The 23,566-nt window shown below is 30.1% G+C and overlaps 1 protein-coding gene across 1 annotated transcript; it reads left to right on the top strand.

Annotated features, from left to right (window-relative positions):
* Window positions 1–80: 80 nt before the first annotated feature.
* LOC134687050 (actin-binding protein WASF2-like) lies at window positions 81–23,173 on the top strand. Its single transcript, XM_063547009.1, has 7 exons — window positions 81–221; window positions 10,153–10,433; window positions 11,392–11,545; window positions 13,667–13,790; window positions 14,625–14,870; window positions 15,826–16,606; window positions 17,454–23,173. Exons 2-7 carry the CDS (start codon window positions 10,166–10,168, stop codon window positions 17,648–17,650), a joined length of 1,770 nt encoding a protein of 589 aa, XP_063403079.1. The 5' UTR covers window positions 81–221; window positions 10,153–10,165; the 3' UTR covers window positions 17,651–23,173.
* Window positions 23,174–23,566: the final 393 nt, after the last annotated feature.

Here is a 23,566-nt window from a genome sequence, read left to right as displayed (position 1 = left end):
TTGTCTGGTTTTGTTAAAGTTTTTGTCGATTGTAGAAATTAATTGAACGAAAGGAACATTTTCTTAATGAGGAATTCAATCAAATTTATGTCAAGTCTCGTTGATAATGAGAATGCATGATAATTAACGAGATTTTATCGCCATTTTCTTGACTTCCCGGATTGATGATGCTGTATCGTAAATATTTACATTTTTCCAATCATGAAGTTTGAATGCAACTGGTGAGCATGTTTCTATATCACAAAAAAATCATTTGTTCGAATTGCCACGTGAAAAATCATGCCATTTTTCGTAACTGCTCAAAAATTATTATAAACTTGGGTGTGCCAGTGACCTGTTTTTGTTTTTCTGCTGTCATCTTTCAGGTCGAAAAGTAGCTAAAAAATGTAGACAGATTTCAAGGATATGTTCAAAGTTACATTCCGATCTTTTCATAGTGATCCCTTAAAGCATCATGATATCCCAATACACAGCCCAATTCGTAATCAATCATTCTATGCTGCTTAGGGTCGGAATGTTAATCCAGATATTTTTTTGTAAAGAGTAAACCACAAAAAAATTATGATGGTGTAGTCCTGAATTTTGTTATCAGTGATGTGAAAGACCACTCTTTAAGTTGGTTGCATTTCTGTCAAAACTTTTGGTCTTATTGTCATACTGAACATAATTTTTGCATGTTTAGGGCATCATCACTCATGTCACTTGGGCCAGTCACCTGTCCCATGCTGTCGCTGGGCAATCAATTGTAATGCCGTTCATATTAAAGATATATAATATTTTTAATCACTTTGTCTTAACCTGAACCTCTGTGATACAATTCAGCGAGTATACTTACATAGTGAAATCCCATCTCACTAGGGAATCATTTTTGCATTGTTCATCAGGGTTGCTGCTTGCGATCAAAATACCAGACCAAGTATCTCTTTTAATGTCAGGACCAACAAATTATATTCATCAACTATGAAGAAACCACAAATTTAAATGTGAAATGAAAGACATATATTTTATTGGAATGTATATATGCAAACTTTAGCAAAACCACAAAGTTAAAAATCCAGGAAAATGCAAGTTTTCCTCATTCAATCCATGAAAATTGGTACATTGAAAATAGAAAATTATTGAAAACACAGTATTCAACATGTTCAAAGGGACTGCTCACTGATAATAATTTCATGAATTTATTAAATTTCTTTTTGGAATGCAGATCAGCAGTTATTTAATGTAGGTCTTGTTTTACTTCAATATTTGGCTACATGTGTACGTACCATTAACAGATTGTTTCATGTCCTTCACATGTTCTTAATCCTATAAGTCATTTGTAAGTTTAATAGTGCCCAGGGTGTTTGAGTAGAAAAATAAGAGAATGGAAATGGGGAATGTCATTGTGTCAAAGAGAAAACAACCTGACCAAAGAGCAGACAACAACCCAAGTCCACCATCATGGTCACCAATGGGTCTTCAATGCAGTTAGAAACTCCTGCACCCTGAGAAGTGCTTCAGCTGGCCCCTAAAAAATGTTAACTAGTTCAGTGATAATGGACATCATATTAAAGTAAACTCTGTAATATACACAAGAAACTTAAATAAAAAATCATAAAAGACTAACAAACGCCAGAGGCTTTTATTTAATACTTAGACATGTTAGATGAACTTATTTACTTTTCCAATATTGGTAATTTTTTTTTTAAACTGAAAAGAATTTTTTATAAGAATTTTTTCCAATGTACATTTTTTGTAAGTTAATAACTCAATAAAATTTGAAATTTAATAATATTCATGATATTGGGTATTTTTTTGATCGGTAGTAAAACTTTTTTCTAGATGGTGTCATGGTATGGCCACTGTACATGTATATGCTGTACACTATTAACATGATCAAGGGAAATAAATCAAATAAATTATTTTTTTAAACCCACAGGATTGACTTAGAAAATTCACAATCTTTCTAAAGTTAATTTAATGGTAATGGTTTTACAATAAATGATTTACAAGGCTAATGTTGTGTGTATCTATCTACAAAAAAATGTAAATTCTAATCATTTTGAAAAAACGGCATGGTCATCTGTCAGACTTATTGTAAGGCCAATGAACCAGCAAGGATAACTAGTGCCTTTAAGTATGTAATTATCATTAAATTATTGATACAATTCAGTATTCTCCCCAAAGTTGTGTTGCATCATTGTGATGTGATGCTTGATGGCTTGGATGTGATTTTATCCGAAATAATAAGTACCCTAAAGACAAGGTAAAGGGGACTTATATCATGTACAATGTATATATTTGCATTCTGTCAGTTAGTTTAAACATATTTATTTATAGTGGATTGGGAAACAAGTTTTGCAACTTATATTAATCCCTTTCCACTTTCTGTCAGTTGGTCAGTCATGTCAGTCTGGAAAATCAGTTTTCAATTTTTTTTTCTGCGTACTTAAAGATATTGATTTGATATTTGGTGTATTCTGAAAATGAAAACACATTTTTGACTTCTATAAGTCGAAAACAAATATTACTTGTTTTATAATATCTTGTTATTTTTTTTAATGTCTGAACCCTAACTGGTATTGTTACAAGTCAAGTTTGAATTTTATTATGATCTGTTGATTTTATGCAGAGCTATTGTTCTTGAATCGAAATGTTTTGCAGGAAAACTGGAAATCCTAGTCAATTTAGATTGGAATTGAATGTTACATGAACATGTAGGTGCAGGGTTCAAACTAACAATCTCAGTGTTGATAGACTGGCTAAAAATACATTAACTACATGAACATGTGTTTATAGCTGACTATATGCAGCATGGGCTTTGCTCATTGTTGAAGGCCGTACAGTGACCTATAATTGTTAATGTTTGTGTCATTTTGGTCTTTTGTGGATAGTTGTCTCATTGGCAATCATACCACATCTTCTTTTTATATGTACTTAAAACACTCATCCGCACACATGACAAAAGCCCCTGTAAATTAGGATGTTATGTAACACACTTTAAACAATGTATATATGATTGAAGATCAGTGATTAGGGCTATTAACTATAATTTTAAAGGGAAGTTGATAGATTTTTTACTTGACAAAATACTCAAAATGAGGAAATGTGAAAAAAAAGTGTTTTATTGGATTGCTGTCTCGTTGAAAATATATCTGATATACATTATGATATATAATATATATATTCATATATGCAACTTGAAAAACTTGAATATAAACTTCGAAATTATTATCACTATAGGAAATTGGATTTTTTCATCAATTTTATGAACATAATATTTGGAACATATTTAAAACTAAATAACTATATCATATCAAATTCTCCATAACAAAGCTAGAGAGACATCGAGAGACAATTCAAAATCAAGAAAATTTCAACAAAAAAACACCTGAAGTACATATGGACATGTTTACAGTACTATTACCATGACTACATTACCATGATTAAGTATCTTGTGAGTTTTCAACTTCAATTTTAGTTTTATTTGCAATTGTTAGTTACTCCTACTGTTTACATATATATTAAAATAAACTATATACATGCACATCATGCGACATGTATGGTGGTCTTTCAAAGACAAACACCTATCAAAAGATTATTAAAAATGTTTTGGAAGACTGAATGTTGACCCATAGATATCTTGCTCTTGTATTGCCTTTGGGTTGCTGTCTCATACAATATGTACTGTACCTATAATCAAATGATAATTCATTTATCTCATGGTAGGTTTGTTCAATTCCAATCTGGATTGACTAGGATTGTCAGTCGTTATTTTCTGAGGGGACACCACCATTTAAAAGTGTTTCCATATGATATAGCTATCAGTTCTGAAAGTGATTTTAGACACCAACAATCATTATAATTAATGTATTATCTTATATCAAAAACAAATATATTTTGTACAACAATACAATACAATACAAATAGTTTATTTACGTCTCACCATTAATATTACTTGTTTTCAAAATTCCAATAGGGAACATACTTTATATAATTGTTAAAAAATTGGTTTATTTAAACAATTAATATTACAATACATAACATATTACATGAACACATACAATAATATAAAATATTAATGCCATTCTAAAAAGAATTATGAGAGACGGGATTAAAATATCTATTGAAAATTAATACTAATAAATATCACTGTACAGCTAGATTAAAAAAAAATCCTTTAAATATTTATATTTACAGTTAAACAAATAAAAGAGAAAAAAAAAAGTTTAACGATATAAAAATCGACGTCTTCTATCTAAAATAAATTTGCAGATTTTGGCACTATAAATAATAATACTATCACAGTTACTGGCTAGAACAATAGACAAAAAGCATAATCAATTAGACTAATTCTCAGAGAGGTATTCATGTTCTTCATTCATTTTTAAGTGCTATCTTTGTAATACTTACAATACAAACGTAATCACATGAGAAAATGGAAATGAGTTGAGATATATTTGAAGGTGGATTGTAATTACATCTTTATTTGTCTCTTCTTTTGTGAAGATTACTCAAGGGTGACATGTATTTTATTTACAAGGCTGTTGTCCTATATACTTTATTGTAAGAGTTATATTTACCTTTTATTGCACACCATGGAAGATTGGATGGTGATTAATTTAGACATGAATATTGATTAAGTGAAATTTAGTACAAGTTTGACTGAAGTGTTGACAGATTTTTCCTGGTGGATGTTATTATATTTTTATTCAGAACTACATTTGTAGCAATACATTTTTGTACATACATTAAGTAATAAGAAATTAAAATGAAATTAAAAAAATACATGTATACATTTTAAAACATGTTTAACATGTTTAATTGCGAACAAAAAATAGATTTTTAAAGGCATGAAGCCAAATGAAATATTAACATGATAAACATGATAAAGTACAGACTTTTTTTTGATTTGCTAAATTTTTTCACCTTGAGTTTATTAGAAGTCCAGATATAAATTTGTCAAGATTCATTACAAGAAGTCCCAATAAAATACTTTTTGGTAGGAGTATTGCAAGGATCAAAAGAGGGCAGGCGATGTCATTGTGTGTACAAGGAGGTTTAATCTTTTTTGTAATTTGGCCTGAAGGTACAAAAATAAGTTTGCTGAAGGTTAGGTGCACACAGGGGTCGAAATTAGCGCTAGTCTGGGGCTAGTAAAATTTGCGTCGGACCAGTTGATTTTGTCAGCTGGTGGTCCGGCGGACCAGTAGAAATTTGTCGATAAAAATCACTGATTGCATCGCAATCTCCGTTTGTTTACAAAACAATTTACCTGTGAAATCAATTTAAACGGTACTGGGGGGTATTACAATTGATCAAGTTAATTAATATCTCGGGTGAGCTTCCTTCAGAACAATATAAAATTTTTGGAAGGAGTTAAACCACCGGACAAAAAAACGAAGATAACTGAAAATCAAAAGGAAGATTGAAATAAAGTATAAAAAAGTGTCAAAAGGAAACGCAAATACCAAAAATTATGGGAAAAAGATCGCGAATGGTTGCATTATATATAGTAGATCGGAATTTAATAAACTTTACAATATGGGAAAAATTTAATCCTGTCCCTTCCTGCTCATTCTGGTAACGAAAGCATCAAAATAAAATTAAACATCTGTCATTTAATTTATATTTCACGTGAATTTAAATTCATGTGAATTTCACCTCAAACGAGCTTATACGTGAAACTCATGTGAAATCGGTTTATGTGAGTTTCACATGAATCTCATGTGAAATTCACGTGAACTTCACATGAAAATTACATGAAATTTGTTCACGTGAAATTCACATGAATTTTTAAAATATAGTATTTCAAACAACATCTAAAATTTTTAATTTCAAGTAAAATCATGAAAAATACCATTTTTTTTTTTTGAAAAGTTCACGTGAAATTCATGTGAAATTTTTCACGTGAGAATCATGTGAATCTCAATTCACGTGAAATTCACATGAAAAGTTTCATGTATAAGCTCGTTTGAGGTGAATCTCACCTCACATGAAATTTTTCATGTGAGATTCATGTGAAATTCACGTGAGCAAATTTTGCCTGTGTAGTGCTTGTCAAATAAATGTGATTTTTGCAGGACCAGTAGATTTGGAGCGGGACCAGTAGAGTTTTCAGTCCACTGGTCCGGCGGTCCAGTACACAAAAAAGCTTAAATTCGACCCCTGTGCACATGTACAAGGACACATCTGCATTGTATTATATTTTAATGACCATCATCAAAGTGGTGAGATGAAACAAAACATCATGAACATACTGAAGTTAATAAAATATACTTTATACATGTATCTAAATATATATACTAGTAACGGGTCTGTACCAAACTGTCTAGACATAAGTTTTAAAAAAGGCAGTGTTACTATATATATTTACATGTATATGCATGTTGATTTGAACACGAGTAAAACTGTAAGTGGAAACTTCTTGTTGGGAATTTTTAAATGTTATGAATGTAATATAAGATCCTTGTAAATTGAATAAAGAAAATCATAAAGTTTCCTCCTGCATCATTTTATATAACATTAACAAGCTACATTCAGTTCCCTTCCAATGTTGTTTTTTTGTTGTTGTAAATTTTCTTAACAATAATTCAGAAAAAAGAAAGGGTGAAAAATGTCCATCCATATCATTGGTATGTTTCACAGTTAAGTGTGGCGTCCATGTACTGATCTACATGTAGCATACCTTATCGTTTAGAAGCCTGCATATGAGTGCCAGATTTTCTTGTTTGTGTTAACATGGTTAAAGACCCATTTGTGGCGTTTGACAGTTTTCGGGTTGTTGTCTCTTTGATACATTCCCTGTTTCCATGCTCTATTCGATTTTCTAAATAGTTAAATAATTGTATAAGAAATATGCACTAATATAAAAAAGAAGATGTGGTATGATCAATGAGACAACTATCCACAAAAGACCAAAATGACACAGAGTTTGTCTACCAAGATCGTAAGTTGGTACAGCTACATGTATGTGTGAGTTTGATTTCCTCTTGTAGTAAAATTTGCAGTCACATCATGATGTCATGGTACTTAAACAGTAGGTGTGGTTAAAACCTATACATTTGCTATACTAACAAATAGTTTAGTTTAAACATATTTATTTATAGTGGATTGGGAAACAAGTTTTGCAACTTATATTAATCCCTTTCCACTTTGCGGGTACGAGTGCTGCCTTGTAGCGGCATTAGCCTGCTCTTTTTCGAAATCTACAAGGGTGTCTTTAACGTGCAAGAGATATGGCTCTCTCTTAACACGGGTCAGCCATTTATCGTCCCCGTCCGACGGACTATCATCGATTCCTCAAGACCATACTCGCAAATGGTGTCAAGGGAGAGCCGAAAATTAAGTCCCTGAAATTTTCATCCCAGACGGGAATCGAACCAGGAACCTTTGTGTTAGTAGTCCGATGCACTAACCACTACACCACGGCTCTCATACTAACAAATATAGTCATATGTCTCATAAAAAGCTGCATATGTACATGTATATTATAAAACAGCTATGAAATTTCAAAGTTGTGAACTTCTAAAGGAATTTTACTATTTTAAAATATAATTGAAACTTTTGTTTGTTGTGTTTTCAAAACATTACGTGTTCCCCTACATAAGCACAGGTAAATTGTAAGTGAAGGTTATTTTGGGTGTGGTTATAGTTCAATATTGAATGGACATTATTCATTGTTATATACAGTATATTTGAAAGTGTTGTTGCAAGGTAGCTTTCAATATTAGGCATAGGATTATACTCTTATCTGAAATAAATCCATCTGTGAATTAAATAGTGAACACAAGGCTGTTCTTAAGAAATGAAATAATAATTCATACATTTTGTATCTTCTGATATTTATCAAGTTGCAGTTTTTGCAATACAATTATTTTAAATTTAAGGTATTATTTTTTAAATCCTTGAATTTTTGTTAAAAAATTTATTTAGTAGTCACCAGGCCCATGAGACATGTACACTGTTATACTGTTTGAGCTTCTTCATTCCAGAATTTCTGGAAATACCATCTCAGATACACAAAATATTGTTTGAAAATACATGTACAAGACCATGAAGACCATAATAATTCATGTAATTACTAGGACTCAAAAGTATCTTATCAGAGAAAAATTTGAAGTTGACAATTTACTTGTTATATAAAATTGCAGGAGCTATCATAAAAAAATAAATAGGACAGTTAGACACAAATTATTCTCTGTGCAAGAAAATGATGAACAGCTTTTCAAAACTTGTGAAAAAAGTGATATTTTTTTGATAAACATGATCAGCATGAAAACTTGAACGATATACTATATCAATGTTGTCAATTTTCTATTTAAATGTACAAATGTCAAGTTCATTTGATATTGTAAGATTAACACATCCCCTTAAGCATATTACAATGTATTAAGAAAGATTATCAATAATAAATCTTAAATGGATATTTTTACATGTATGGAGTTAAAGGCTATTAGATTAGGAACGAGAAAAAAGCGTTTTAGTGATTTTTAATTCATTTGTAAATGGTATAATTAAAAGAAGATTGAATAATTTCTTGTTTGTTAGTCATGTTAGTTAGCTGAAGGGTTTTAAGTTTCTATAAAATGCAAATTCTTTTATGATTGAAATTTCACTATGAAATGTGAATTTGAGTTGACAGCATTTATGGTGTTTATGTTTTGTTATCTTATAATATTCATGTACAATGTACTTTCAATTGTTCAAGTAACAATAATCTACTCTTGTAAAAATAGACGATATTTAATCTCATTCTGGATTGTGTAAAGATTTATAAATTAGATTTAAAGATAGCCATGATAACTGGGACAATACATAAGATTTTATCTTTACAAACTATTATGTATTTTCCAATATTGCACTTGTATCCCTTTAAAACTTCAGCCGTTAAAACTTCAGTGGTAATTGTGTAGGAACATTCCACAGTGTATATCTAACCTTATAAACAGGAAATATTCTATTGAAATCACTTCACATATGAAGAAGTTATATGTTGTACATCAGGAAATATTGAATATCTTATCTATGAGATTTAATCATGTTAATATAAGAATTATACATTTGTTAACGTTCAACTTTTAATACTTGTTTAATGGTCCTTAAGCTTGTAAATGGTCATTTGTTAATTGTACATGCATATATATATTATAATACCATGATTTTATAACCTGGCGTTCAGAGAAACCTGAATCAGCGAATTTTTTTTTTATGAAAGAAGGACTTCTAGTACTTTATTCTCTAAACTTAGCAAACATATCTACATTTTCTTATACATATCAATGTTGGATTAATATGTGGGGGTTTAATGCTTGAATAAAGCTGTTTAACTAAATGATACTAGTATTAGGACTTAAAAAAGATGATTGTCATGTTTGAAATACTTTGTACCGATGAGCATGATGAGGAATTAAAGGAAAAAAGTACTTTTTAAAGAATGAGGAATTAAAGGTTCTTACTTCTGAATATGGTTGTATGGTTCTTTGTTTCTTTTGACTTTGTTGTAAAGATATTTTACACTTTATAAATAGTTTTATGAAATAATAATTCAAAAAGGAAAAAGAAAATAAGGAAAATATTTGATAGTTAAAACAAACAAACATTTGTACTATGTTTTCCTTATTTTTTTCAATTTCAATGAAGAAAACAAAAGGACTGATACAAAATGTTGAATTTCTTCCAAATTTAGTCCTGTTAATTATATTTTGCATTAATCTAAAAATAGCTCAAGTCAGTATGACAACTCAGGTAGTACTGACTCGCATAATATTGAGGAATTATTCTATATGCATTGTACATGTATCACCATCTCGTTTTCCTCTATCAGAGACATATAAATATAAGACTCTGCCGCTATCAACTATAAATCTGTCAGTCTGTCTGATTGAATTGAAACAGTGCTGTACATTTAAAAACAAAAATCAACGCACCAGACCTGATATTCATGAATATAAATTACAGTAAGAATAAACAGTGATAAAAGATAATTAAAAACTAAAAGAAAGAAAGAAGATGCATAAAATTCTAATCATAAAATTTTAAAAGCAGATGCATAAAATTTCAAAGTAGATGCATAAAATTCTTTAGACCTGTTTAGCAATATCAGAAGTTGGATTTATTTTAACTTTTGTTGATGACTTAATTTAAAAATGTATTATAATTTTCTATTTTCAGATGATTGTACAACATGCCTTTCATTCAGCGAGGTATAGAACCAGTCAATGTCAGCCATGTTGAGGTTGATAAATCGGTAGCTAACGAATTGGAATGTGTGACCAACCACACCCTGAGTTCTGTCATTCAACAGCTCAGCAGCCTCAGTCACCATGCTGAGGACATGTTTGAAGACCTTTCAAAGGAGGCCTCTAACTTTTTGGGGAGAGCCAACCAATTACAAAACCGTATTGATCATCTAAGAGATAAAGTGAAACAGCTAGACGCAGAAAGAGAGCAAGGTAATTTAGAACTTAATGGTTGAGAATACACTGCTATAGATCACTTAAATGCAGTTTATTTTAAGCCTGTTTTTTCAATACTTAATTTTATGTAGTATGGCAAATTGGAAATTATTTTGAATTTTGGATAAGATACTTTTTTATTTTCTTCTTTAGATTTGCACAAATAACATTTGTGGAAAATCTATTAAAGTCACATGAAACCTCAAATTAAAAAAAAATGATGCATATATGTGCGTATAAAATAGATAGTTTTCATTCTTAAACTTATATGTACCTATACTTTTCTCTGAAGAAAATTCTTTAATTTGTCCACATTTAAAAGAAGTTTTCTTTTTTTTTCAATTGTTTGCTTAATTCACCAACATATTTCCCGTATGCAAATTAATCAAATCATGACTCTTCTCGTAAAAATCTGGTGATCGCAATACACATGGATCTATCACTGAAATAAACTATTATTTGATTGTACATGTTTAACATGTGCTCAATATCCATGCTTCTTTGTTGATTGATTACTATAAGGTGACAATCGGTAAACTCAACTTGAAACACGATAAGTAATGAGCAGCCATATTTTCACATCATTACAACAGAGAGAGAAAAAAATAGACGATACATTTGCGTAATAAATGATAAAATTGTGCACAGAAGTCTAGTAAGTCAATGATACATGCATTGGTTCAGGAATTGGATAAGCATTATTTTTCACCAATCACTTGTTTCATATATATGGCAATGTATGACTTTAAATTGAAAATAAATTTGATGTTGAATTTGAATAAAAAAAAGTAGTTGGGTGTCCACAATGAGAGGTATGACAGGTGGAAGTGACAAAACTATTTTTATATTTATAACTGTATGACATAAACTCTTGTTTATTTATTCATGTTCATTGATAAAGATAGATGAATACTTATTTAATAAAAATCTTTTATGAGTGCATTTCTTTTTTCAGTTTCCTTACAAGACATACATTTAAGAAAACCATACAAAAGTTCAAATCAACATGATCAACAGGTTGTTTCCAGGGCAACGATACCAAAATCTATACAACAGGCATATATTGAATGTACAAGACCTCCTGCTTTGGAGAAACTTAATGAGTTCAGGTATTTAGAAATTTCATATGGATTAAACTAGTTCAATGCAGGTTTTCTAAGGTAGAGGATCTGAGTTCAGAACAGTGATCCTCAACAGAATGAACATGATGAACAGCAGCTTTTACAAACCTTACACACTGATTTACCATGAAAATAAAATTGAGAATGGAAATGGGGAATGTGTCAAAGAGACAACAACCCGACCAAATAAAAAAACAACAGCAGAAGGTCACCAACAGGTCTTCAATGTAGCGAGAAATTGCGGCACCTGGAGCCGTCCTTCAGCTGGCCCCTAAACAAATATATACTTGTTCAGTGATAATTAAAGCATGTTAAGTGTAACTAGATATAAACAGATGGAGATATGGGGCAAACATAGGTGAAAGTACTACCCAATTACGCACACAAAACAAATAGCTCACAGCTTCAAAAATAGACCACATGTGACTGTCTATGAACATGATGAATATAAAAAGCTCTTAAATCCCTCTAAAAAATCCTGTAAAGTAAGAATTATTTCACATAGAATTTTGTATCTATACTAGGTAAAGGAGTAGGTCCAGTAAGACCCCTTTTTGGCCCCAAAATAAAGCAGTTTTACAAAATTGTTAAAATGTAAACTCTTAGTTATTTATTGGACAGTAGAATGCTTCTGCTACGTAAATATGGGCTATTTTTTACAATACAATGCACATATATCGGGTAATTGCACCATTAAGTCATGCTAAATTACTGAAAACCTCACAATTCTAGCATTTTAGTTATTTTTTTAGACGGTTTCCGTGTTAAACAACAGTCTGCACCAAAAACTTTTTCAACTACTAGTCCGAAGACCAATATCATGACATTTTTCTTATTGGTCCAAACAAAGTTTTGCAAAAACTTACTAGTCCAAATGAAATTTTACTAGTCTGGGGCATCGGACTAGTGGCTAACCGTGCAGACTGAAACAAAAGTGGCCGCATTCATGTTCATCCATAATATTGAAACGCAAGTTGTATTTTACAATAAGACATAACATATACAAAGGTTGAGAATGAACACGGATGCGGCCACTTTCATTTTTGACAAAAACCATCTGAAAAGTGGCATTTTTTCTGCATATTTGGTAGATTTTTCATATTTGACTGAGCCTGAATTGGATCGTTTTTTAATGTATAATGTGTTAAAATCTTTCACATAAACTAATCAAATCAAATGAAATAGACAATTAAGTGCTTAAAAAGTGGTCAAAATCTTTCGTCAGATGAACTTGAAACTTGAGGTCAAAAATGGTCCTTACCGGACCTACTCCTTTGAATGTGCTGTTATCATGGTTATATTGGATTGGTATTAACAAAGAAAATGAGAAATCTTTGTATTCTTTCAGTCATCATGACATGAACATAAAAAAAGGAAATAATGTACTTTTGGATCTTTTTTTATCACCTTAAGTAAATATATATTGTTATAGATATAGAACATGTAGAAGTAAATGCTTTACAAAGAAGGAAGAACATTCCTTTCAATCTGAGTGTTCATGCTTTGTCAGTTATCTATTTGTTTACTTAGATGACATAATCACATTGTCATGATTGTCAAGAGAGTCTATTGAAACTAGCGTTTTGTTAATTAATTTTTCACATATTTTTATACAAATATTTATATTTTGAGGACTTCCTTGATGGTAACATCATACTTGATGTGCATTGCAATTAAAATTTAAATACTGATATATATTATTTAATTTATTTCAAATTAGTTAACATTTTAAAGATTCAGGCCAAGAACATTGAAAAGATGAAGCTTATTGGAAATAGTCTATTTTATTAATTATACCCAGCTGTTGTCCAGCTGTAACTGATGATATTTGGAGTATATTTTCAGTACTGTAAATACAAAAATTATTTGGCATGTTGTGAAAATAGCGTCAGGACAAAAATTAAAAAAACTGGCATTTTGAATTTTGTTGGCTTTATAAAATGGATTGAGAATTTCCTGCAAATGCAATAATAAATCTCACATTTGAACTCAATAAGAAATGCACAATAACATTTCTGAATTTTCAGTTATCACAGTAGATTCATTGAGATTATAGGGTCAATATGTAGGTTCACAAGATTATTTTCAATATATGTTTTTCTTTTGCAGAGAGGATGGCAAGGACAGTATGAAGTTTTACACAGATCCTGGATACTTCTTTGAGTTATGGTTCTCAGATATACAGAAAGATATAGAACAAAAGAAAACAGAATACAAAGCAAAACGAAAGAAGGTTATCATCTGTGACATTTCTTTTCCAACTTGTGTATCATTATTTGCTATTACATGTACTAAACTAATATCACCTGATTGGCAATTTCTTTGCTATGTTTCACTGATATGTCATTATTTTTAATTACTCTATTACTTTCTCCAGTTTGGAAATTTCCTAAATGACTATCCAATTGAAGAATGCTAAATAGTCATGTAAATTTCACTTTATTAGTGTGATAATATTTATGTTATGATTAGATATGATCATCATGATTTTTTCTTCTTTTCAACTAAACACATAAAAAGATATCTCATAACCGAATGCAAACACTAAAGCCTTAGTTTATAAAAAGTAAGGAAATTGGTATGATTGCCATCCAAACAACTATCAAATAAAGTTCAAATGAAGTGAATGTAAACTATTGAAGACAACCATATAACCATATTCAACAATGAGAAAAATTAGTTCATCTATTTTACCTGATCATGCCTGAAATTTAAACGCTTTTTTTATACATTGAACATTGTTTAATCAAATTAATTTTAGGGACCTTATCACAAACAAAGAAACCTCTTAATTTTTTTTTAGAAAAAAATAAGCGTAGATTATTCAAACCTGATAAGAAAGTATGAATTTTAACAAATTTACTTGTGTAATTATATAATAATTTACTTCTTCAAGTAGATGAAAATAACTTGTACAAGTAGTATCCCTGACTGTCTTATGTCAACAGAACATCAAACATGTATTTAAAAAAAATGTTTATTTATTTTAATCATGTTACTAGTTATTGCTTGGTTTTGTTGTTGATCATGTAAATTTCATTTTCATAGTACTATTTCTATATTTTAGCAAAGGCCTAAAGAAACGAAAACAAGAGCAAAACCTAAAGAAATTAAATTAATCAAAGAAAAATATAAAGACAGAGCACAAGGAATAGAATTTAGTTCAGAATATCAGAATCCCCAACAAATATTGAAAGGATTACCTTCCTCTAATGCGACTTCTTTATCTAGTGCTGACATTCAAAATAAACCTTCTCAAAACCATGTTTCATCGCCACAGCAACAGAATGATATAGATCCTAGATATTCACAGGTAAGTAATAAAATTGTGAATGGAGATGGGGAAATATGCCAAAGAGACAACAACCCTACCAAATAGAAGATAACAGACAGCATAAGAACATGGATAAAGCAAAATAATTCTTTTCTAAAATTTACACAAGGGAAGAATAATTATAGATTATCATTGGTCATCTCAACTCTATTGCTTTTCTCACTTTCGCTGGTACCTATGACGACGTTGTCAGTTTCATGTCAATTTCGTTAGCAACGCCAAGTGGCCTCCTTAGTTTCTAGCGATAATTTTTCCATCTCAAGCGAGAAGCATGATCTGAAAATTATCACAAAAAAAGATCAAAGGAAAAATGCACAAAATAGCGATAAATAAAGAATATCATATGGCTTTTTCAATAGAACACCTGCATCAACTATTTAATTCCAAGAGCTTGGATAAAGCAAAATTTTCTTTTTTTCTACAATTAGCACATATATTTTAATTATCAGCAAATATCATCACACAACTCTCCATTCAGAAAGAAAAGAAGAGAAAAAGAACTACACACACATAAATTAAAGCACAAGTTCCTCAGAAGATTATATGAAGGTCACTAAAGTTAGGACCTATTACTGGTTATATGTCAACCCCTATATTTAACTGTTGCACATTATAGTATTACAAAAAAAGCTTCTGCTGTAATTATATCATGCTTATGGTTTTAACTTAAAATTGCCATTAAGAACTTAAGAGGAAAACAAAGAAAATTTCGATGTACTTGCTAAAAACCTACAGACTTAAAGGCTGTATTTGTAAGAGATTTGGGAGTTGGAATATGGTTCAAATTGAATTATCTCAAATCTATCAGAAAAAAATATCGTGAACAGATCCTGACGTAAAGTGAAAATTATGTAAAAATTGTGTCATAATACATCTTTATCTTGTCTTTTCCTTCACTTGGAAATTTTTTAACTTTTTATAAATCTTTTTTCAGGCACATGCGAACAAAAAGTCACAGTATATGAATGGTCCAAACGAATTACCATCACCTCAGGACCCACGAATTAGTCAGATGTCACAGCAGCATCAACAATATTATGATCCAAACTTACCAGATCATCCTCAACAACATCCCAGTCATCTACACCTTCAGCAGCAACATCAAAGAGGATCACGAGCACCGTCAATGATCAGTCCTGCTAGACCGCAGCAAGCTCCTCCTCCTCCTCCGCCTTTTGATCCAAACAGTGACAGGATGAGAGGGCAAAGAGACAGTTTGCCACCTCCTCCTCCCCCGCCCCCATTGGATTCTGACAGTTATAATCATAAGTCATACACGCCAAGTCCGCAGATGACTAGAAACCAACAAATGAATTATGACGCAAGAGGGGAATCACCGCAAGGAGGCTCACCAGTACGACAGCCTAGTAGTTATTCTTCTAGTCCCTCGAGGCGAACACCAGATCATCTACCTCCGCCACCCCCTCCTCCTCAATTCATGCCAGACACACCAATAGAAATTATGCCCCCACCTCCAATTTCTCCACCACCAATGGATGGAGGTGCTCCCCCACCCCCTCCTCCTCCTCCCCCTCCTCCACCACCACCCCCAGCAATGTCAATGCCTAATGGACATGTGAGAGCACCTTCTGATGGGGTGTCCATATCATCAACTAATAGTTCGTCAACGATAGGAAGGACAGAAGTTGAGCAACCCCCTGCACCAGTGGAAACGGAAAGAAGTGCTTTATTATCAGAAATTAGAATTGGGGATTGTAAGTATTTCTAAATGTTGCAGTAAAGATTTTGTTTTGGAATGCCTGCCATTTAGACGTTTATTTTTGTTTAAATTTGAGACAATAGGGATTAAAGATTAATTTAGTAACTGCAATAAGACAGCATTGATTGGTGAGGTTTTGTTCAATGAGACAGCAACCAAAATATATGAATAAAAGACAGATAAGGAATGTGTCAATGAGACAGCAACCAAAATATGCAGAAAACAAAAAATTGAGGTAACATGTTTTAAAGTCATTAATATGAGTTATCAGTAATACAAATTTTTGATATTTAATAGTTTTTGAATTTTTTTTACATTAGCAACTTAATGAAGAGCAAAGAAAGATAACTTTGATTGTTTTAAATTGTAGGCTGTATTTAATTTGAGAGCATTTTTTAGGAGAAACATTTTGGAATACTTCTGGCATTTTTTTACTTGCAACTGGTGAAAGGCACTATTTCCATACCATACAAATCTGTAGTCTTTGTGCCATTGTTTACATTGTAGCAGAACTTACTTAAAAAATACTGATACAAGAAACTGCAAAAAACAAACAGTGGCTCCCGTGAAAAAGAACATTCCTAAAAAAGTTAAATTATTTTCTAGTTATTTGCAATAGTAACTGTATCATTGTGTACTATAGTATTATACATGTATTTGGTTTATTTTTTTAGCTAAACATTAAATGTGAAAAATTGTCCTAACTATAATTACAAGAATTATGGGAGAATTCAGTGAAATCAAAACAATTTATTGTGGTGTTTTGTAATTGATTTGTACAAAATGGGGATAAAGTATGATCATGCTTGAGAAATGAATTAAACATATATTTTCTTCTTCAGGGATGTCAAAGTTAAGAAAAACAGAAGAGAGAAAGAGAAAAGAAGAACAAAAGAAAACACCATCAGGACGATTTGATGTGCATTCAATTATGAACCGGGCATTTGAAATGAGAAGGAAAGCAATGGAAGCTAGTGATAGTGAGGGTGGGGAAGAGGACTCAGATGATAACGGGGAAGATGAATGGGACGAAGATTGATAAAAAAAAATGTGAAATTAGAAATTTTTAATGAAATTTGTGAAAATTCTTTGAAATTGTCATGGAATTATTTTAAACGATATACTATAGATGCACCTGGTAGGAAGTGTAAATGAGATGTGTATACATGTGAACTATCAAGCCTGTCTTGTTGAGATATTTGAATAAGTAGGTACAAAGGACGCATGAAAAGCTCTGCCTAAAATTTGTAAATTCGTAGATAATGGTTAGCTCTGAAGTCTAATGCATGTATGAAAGTAGTGTTGAAGAGCTGTCAGATTAATTGACTTGCATATGAGAAGCATTAATTGTAAAGGGATGTGATTTTCTGCCAATACAATGCCTCTCATCCTTATCTGTCTGGTAGCTATTAATCTGAAATATGTCTTTGCAATATTGTGAATTTGAAAGCATATTATTGAAAGACTATGTACTGTGAATGTACGAGCGGAAAGTTAAAAGTCATGATTATCTGATTATTTTCTCTTCATTGAATAATGTATCAAAATAATATGTTGAGTCCCTTTCTGATGACAAGGAAAATTTAGAAATTTAATACTTTTTTATCAAAATTTAACCTGAATAGGGAAATTGACTTGAAAATAGAATTATCAAAATATGGTTGACTTTCTTTGAAAATATTGGTTAAGTGTCAATATTTCAAGATTTCAGCAAATGTAGAAAGAATTGCTGTCATTTATTTAGCCCTAAGAGTTTGCTCAAATACAGTTAGTTGTAAAGAATTATTAAAGTAGTTGGCTTTTACAGTCATTCTATTTAATAAGCCTTGTGTATGTGATAGTTGTTTTCCTCAATTGTAGTTTGAATGTGAATTTATGCTCTCATTTGTACCAAACTTGCAAAGAAAGACAAAAGCAATTTTTAAAAAAAACTCCTAGTTACTAAATAGTAGACCCCTATTAAATGGTACTTATGTACACTTGATTTTTTTTAAACAGATAATATTTCTTGATAATTATGAATGGCAGAGGTAATAAATTGATGAATATATGTAATTTTTGAAGCTCAGAAGTCCAGATGTCTGTTCTTAACCCTTTAACAAAAGAATTGTTTAAACTATGTTATAATTATTATATTTCTGTTACAGAAAATATCTAAAGTGGATTTTATATAAAATTGTGTAAACAGGGCATGTTGATATATAGTTATTAAGTTCATGTATTGCAACTACAATGTAGTTTTATATAGACCTACTCTGTACATTTATAACTAAACCCAACTAGATGTATACAGTTAAAATTATTTATACAAGTTATATAAATTTTAAACATTGCCATGAAGCTTATTGTTATTAATTTTTTTTTGCCTTTTTTTGATAAATAAAAATAAATATAAATGCATGAAAATGCTCCTGCCAGTAGAAGCTTAACGTTGCAAGGGTACTATCATTATTATCATATGTAGCCAAAATATTGTCTTTGTATACTAAAACGTATATGACTAGTTCAAATTATACAAGTGATGTTTTTACACAAGTTGAAGTACTTAAATATAGTTGTTTTAAGTTTTGGTTCAAAAATTCATGAAAATCTGGTTTATGTTGGCCTTGGTTTACACATATTTTATTCTTAGATGTTTAAAATCCTTCAAACGCATCAGTACATCTGTAACAGTAAGTGCAGAATAACTTTCTCTGTAAAACATAAACAACAGTAATGATGCAATATCGTTTGAAAATGATAATTAAACTCCATTTAGGTCGTCCATTGATGATTGCAAATCTTCAAATACAGTACTGTAATTTCTTGATTTTAGTGCAGTAACCCTACAGTATAGGATGATTTGTTGCAATGTACATGTATTACTGTCATATTTTCATCATACTACAAATGTCTGTTGTTATATCTCATAAAAATTGTGATTTCAGTTGGAAAGTATTAATGAAAAAACTCAGGGGATATCTTTTTGTCTTTAGGAAAAGCACTTACAATAAAGGAAAAATACTATAGATTAGTGGATAGAATAAGTGTCTTAAGTCATGGTTCTATGTCTATTAAGAATAGTAGTCTCATGGAATGTTCTTATATTTCACTGGCCAGAAAGTAGGGCTAATTGTCATTTTCATCTCTCCAAATTTGTATTTTTGTTGAGTTAATGTGCATGCTCATCGTTTTGTCATAAAATTGAGTGATATATGTGTGTAATGTGTGAAAATTGTGTGATTTATATATGCAAAGTGCTACTGTTATGTAATGGTACTAATTAAGACTATAGTTAATTGATTTAGGTAAAGGATTTAAATATTTTCCACAAACTTCAAATTTTTAATTAACACTGTGAAAGATAAAGAAAACTCTTAACATTTATTACTGATTTAGTAAATACACTAATTATTTCTACCTATTTTTTTGTGTTTTTCCTTTGTTTGTTATACATTGGTGCTTATTTCTCTATTTTTAAATACTGATTGATTTCATTTTCTTTCATTAAAAATATTTTCAATATGAGAGCAAGTTTTCCTCTATAGTGTCCCAGGGTTCTTTTTTCCATGGACATATTTCTGAAGGAGAATTTCAAAATGGAACATTTCCAATAATCTTTATAATGTATAATATTTAGATAATAATTTGATAAAAGGGACCGATCAGCAATGTTGTTTAGTAAGAAAACAGAGAAATAAAGAAGGCAATTGTTTTTTACCCTACAAAAAACAAATCTATTATATAACTTTTTAAAGATTCTAATTCTATTTATAGAATAACATTAAAGATCTCTGGCATTGTGCAATTAAAAAAAAACAAAGAGATAACTCTATTAGAAACTAACTTTATAACTTCCCTTTAAAGTCTGAATTTCCATTCTTTGTGCTATAGATTATACTGAGTTGTGTCTTTTATAGGTCTTTTACTCTCTCAATAACTTTGGAAGTACTTACATTTTTTTTTTCTATTTTGTTTAGTTTCTTCTGAAAAATTGATATCACAATCTCAATTTTTTTTTATATTCAATAGAACTGAGCAGCCGTCTTATAATTCCATGTCACTTGTTTTGAATTTTGTTCCGTTTCAATTGTTTTGTTTGTTTGTTTGCATTGTTTTGTTTACTGCTGCTTATCAAGTGAACACTAGAGTCTTCCTTCATTGTACAAAGTTGTATATATAGAGAAGTATAGATATAGATATATATATATATAAAACATCTTATTTAACAAGTCATGTGCAATATTTGTCTTATTGATGTGTACATTAATAAAGATGTTAGATTTGAAATTGTAGAAGTCTAACTTTCATAGTGCAAAGGTCAAATCTGTGTAAGTTAATTTTCCCTTACATAAAAAGGAAGGTATGAACTAATAAATTTGATAAGGAACAAAACCAATAACATGATTTATTGAAATAAAATACGGACACAGAATTGTTTATTTTAATTACAAGCAATTTTTTTCTCGATTATATGAGGTTTATCTAAGAAAAGTTTACTTTGATAGTTAATTTAATGTTTAAAAGAATATTTACTTTTGCAATAATATACATTTAATTGTTCAATTCAATTTCCAGCACTTTGATTGTATTTTTCTATAATGTTTCCATCAGTCAGTCCTTTTCATACATTCATGCTATAGTTTTAGTTTTTACATTTTCTTTACTTTTCTTACAAGGAATGTTTTATTATTGTAAAGTTTTGAATTGAAATAAAGTTAAAAAGCACAGACTCGAAAGAAGTCTAATAGAGACTTAAGTTTGTGAGAAAATTTTTTTTCCATAATTTTGAGACCTACATTTTTTTTGGTACTATAATATCAAAGATTTAAGGAGAAGGATTCCTAAAAACAGTGTCAATTGGAAATATTATAAAAAAGTTATCATGTGTATTCATTTTTTTTTAATTTTCAATAAACAGTTGTAGGTGTGTGCTTTATAAATTATATCCATGGTGGTGTTGTTTTATGACTCTATCAAATAACTACACACTTTCACAGGATGTTTTAATCACATTATTTAAGTCTTAATTAAGAAACAAACACAAAACCACAGAGGAACCGCACCCCTGCAGTTGGTTAATATGAAGATATAAAAAGAAATCAATCTATGAATAACAGAATTTTGTCTCTGTATTGTAGGTTAAAGCATAATACCAGCTTCTTTCCCCTATCTTGTACCACCCCTTTCCATACAAGTAAATAGATAATTGTGTGCTATCTTTCCTGATTATTTAATATTTGGAGGCTCTGTATTTGAATCATGTATTTTGATTTTTGACATACACATTTGAAAAAGTTGAAATCTCATTTTGAATTTAAAAAAATACAAATTGAATTAATGAATTGTGCAAACCATACTTAAATGGATATGAATTTACGGAAATTTTCATGTGGGAAGACATTTCCAGTGTAGATTTAAAATTGAAATTTTCTGATATAATAAAAATACAGATATGTTATAATTTAGTTAGCACATACCTATATCAGAGATAACTTGTCCATGTGGTTTAGTATACCATCATTACAAAGTCATATCTTATAAGAAATCATTTGTATCATTCATATCATCTAATCATAGATTTTGCAAATCATTCCCTGTGAATTTTGTGAAAATTTATTGTGATATTAGTGTAGCATTAATAATAACACAATTCAATCTACCATGGAATAAACATGGTATATCTTTTTTTCTTCGTTTTGCATATTTGCTCACCTTTATAATAGTATTATATTAAATTATACTTGTATTTACACAAAAATAGCAGGTTTTCTGTCATAATACTTTGCAATTTTCAATTTCAAGTGTAAATTTGTTTTTTAAATTCTAAGAATGCGTTGCCTACAACTTAGTTATGTTTGATAATCTACCATAATTTTAAATATTTGGAATAAACCTAAAATTATAGAGTGATGAATAACCAGGAGCAAAAAAAATCAGGACCCAACAATTAAAAAATTCTGGGACAGTATTTTCTTCATACTTCAAAATATTCATACAAGATGTTAAAATGACATATACATTTTTCATAATCAGACTTACATGTATTTGTACTATTTAATATATTTTACACTGAATAAGGATATTTAAGTAATATTATATAATATATAGATTATTATAAAAAGGATATTATTTTCTGTGGTTTTATAATTCAATTTCACAGAAACCAAGAATTTAAAAACTTTTCAAATTCACATTAAGTATAAAAACAAGTATTGTCTACAATTGCTTTACCAAGCTTTCACCAATATCAATATCTGAGATGCATGTTTTTGAAACTGGATAGAACAGCTGCCAGCTTATACTTTTATTTGACTATTGTTGATATTCTGGTATGTGCTTGTAAGAACACTTAAACCTTTTTCTTGCAGGAAGCCTATTAAGGTTGAAATTGGGAATCATTTCAGTCTGAGGCTTTCAGTTGTTCATTTTAAAATGTCTGTAGTTATCATTATTATTGAATAAGTAATTAGTTGCTATATGTGGCCATAACATTAAAATTATATATGAATGTTATTGTACATTAAATTTGTACATTTTGTATAGACTTGTGCTGTAATAATAAATGCTGCTTACAAGGAAATTATTTCAATTATTGACAAGTCACCATCTTTTATCAATTAAAACTTTGTTCATGCCTCTTTATGCTCCTGTCTGACTGTCTGTCCATCCATCAGTCCAACAAACCAGTTTTCCACTCTTACACCTTTTTCTTCATGGTTGAAGATATTGATATAATATTTGGTGTATTTTTTTTATCATGAACAGTTACATATCAATTTCAAATTTTGTTCAAGTCTGATGATTTTGTGCAGAGTAATAGTCCTTGGATTTAGAAAATTCACTCAAATATTCAGTTATTCACACTTTTTCCCCATCATTCTAAAGATTTTGATTTGATATTTGTTATATAGTTTAATCATGACAAGTTAGAGATCAAACTTGGATTTTGAGTTGGTCTGATGATTTGGTACAG

The sequence above is a fragment of the Mytilus trossulus genome, chromosome 10 (genome assembly GCF_036588685.1).
Source record: "Mytilus trossulus isolate FHL-02 chromosome 10, PNRI_Mtr1.1.1.hap1, whole genome shotgun sequence".
Taxonomy (NCBI): Eukaryota; Metazoa; Mollusca; class Bivalvia; order Mytilida; family Mytilidae; genus Mytilus; species Mytilus trossulus.
Note: the sequence above shows the minus strand (reverse complement) of the source record. Positions and strands in the feature narration are given on the sequence as shown.

Excerpts from the sequence above, each read along its gene's own strand:
- LOC134687050 (XM_063547009.1), top strand. The coding sequence starts at position 10,166 with ATGCCTTTCATTCAGCGAGGTATAGAACCAGTCAATGTCAGCCATGTT. Across the intron at positions 10,434-11,391 it reads AGACGCAGAAAGAGAGCAAG|TTTCCTTACAAGACATACAT; the intron begins GTAATTTAGAAC and ends TTCTTTTTTCAG. Across the intron at positions 14,871-15,825 it reads TAGATCCTAGATATTCACAG|GCACATGCGAACAAAAAGTC; the intron begins GTAAGTAATAAA and ends ATCTTTTTTCAG.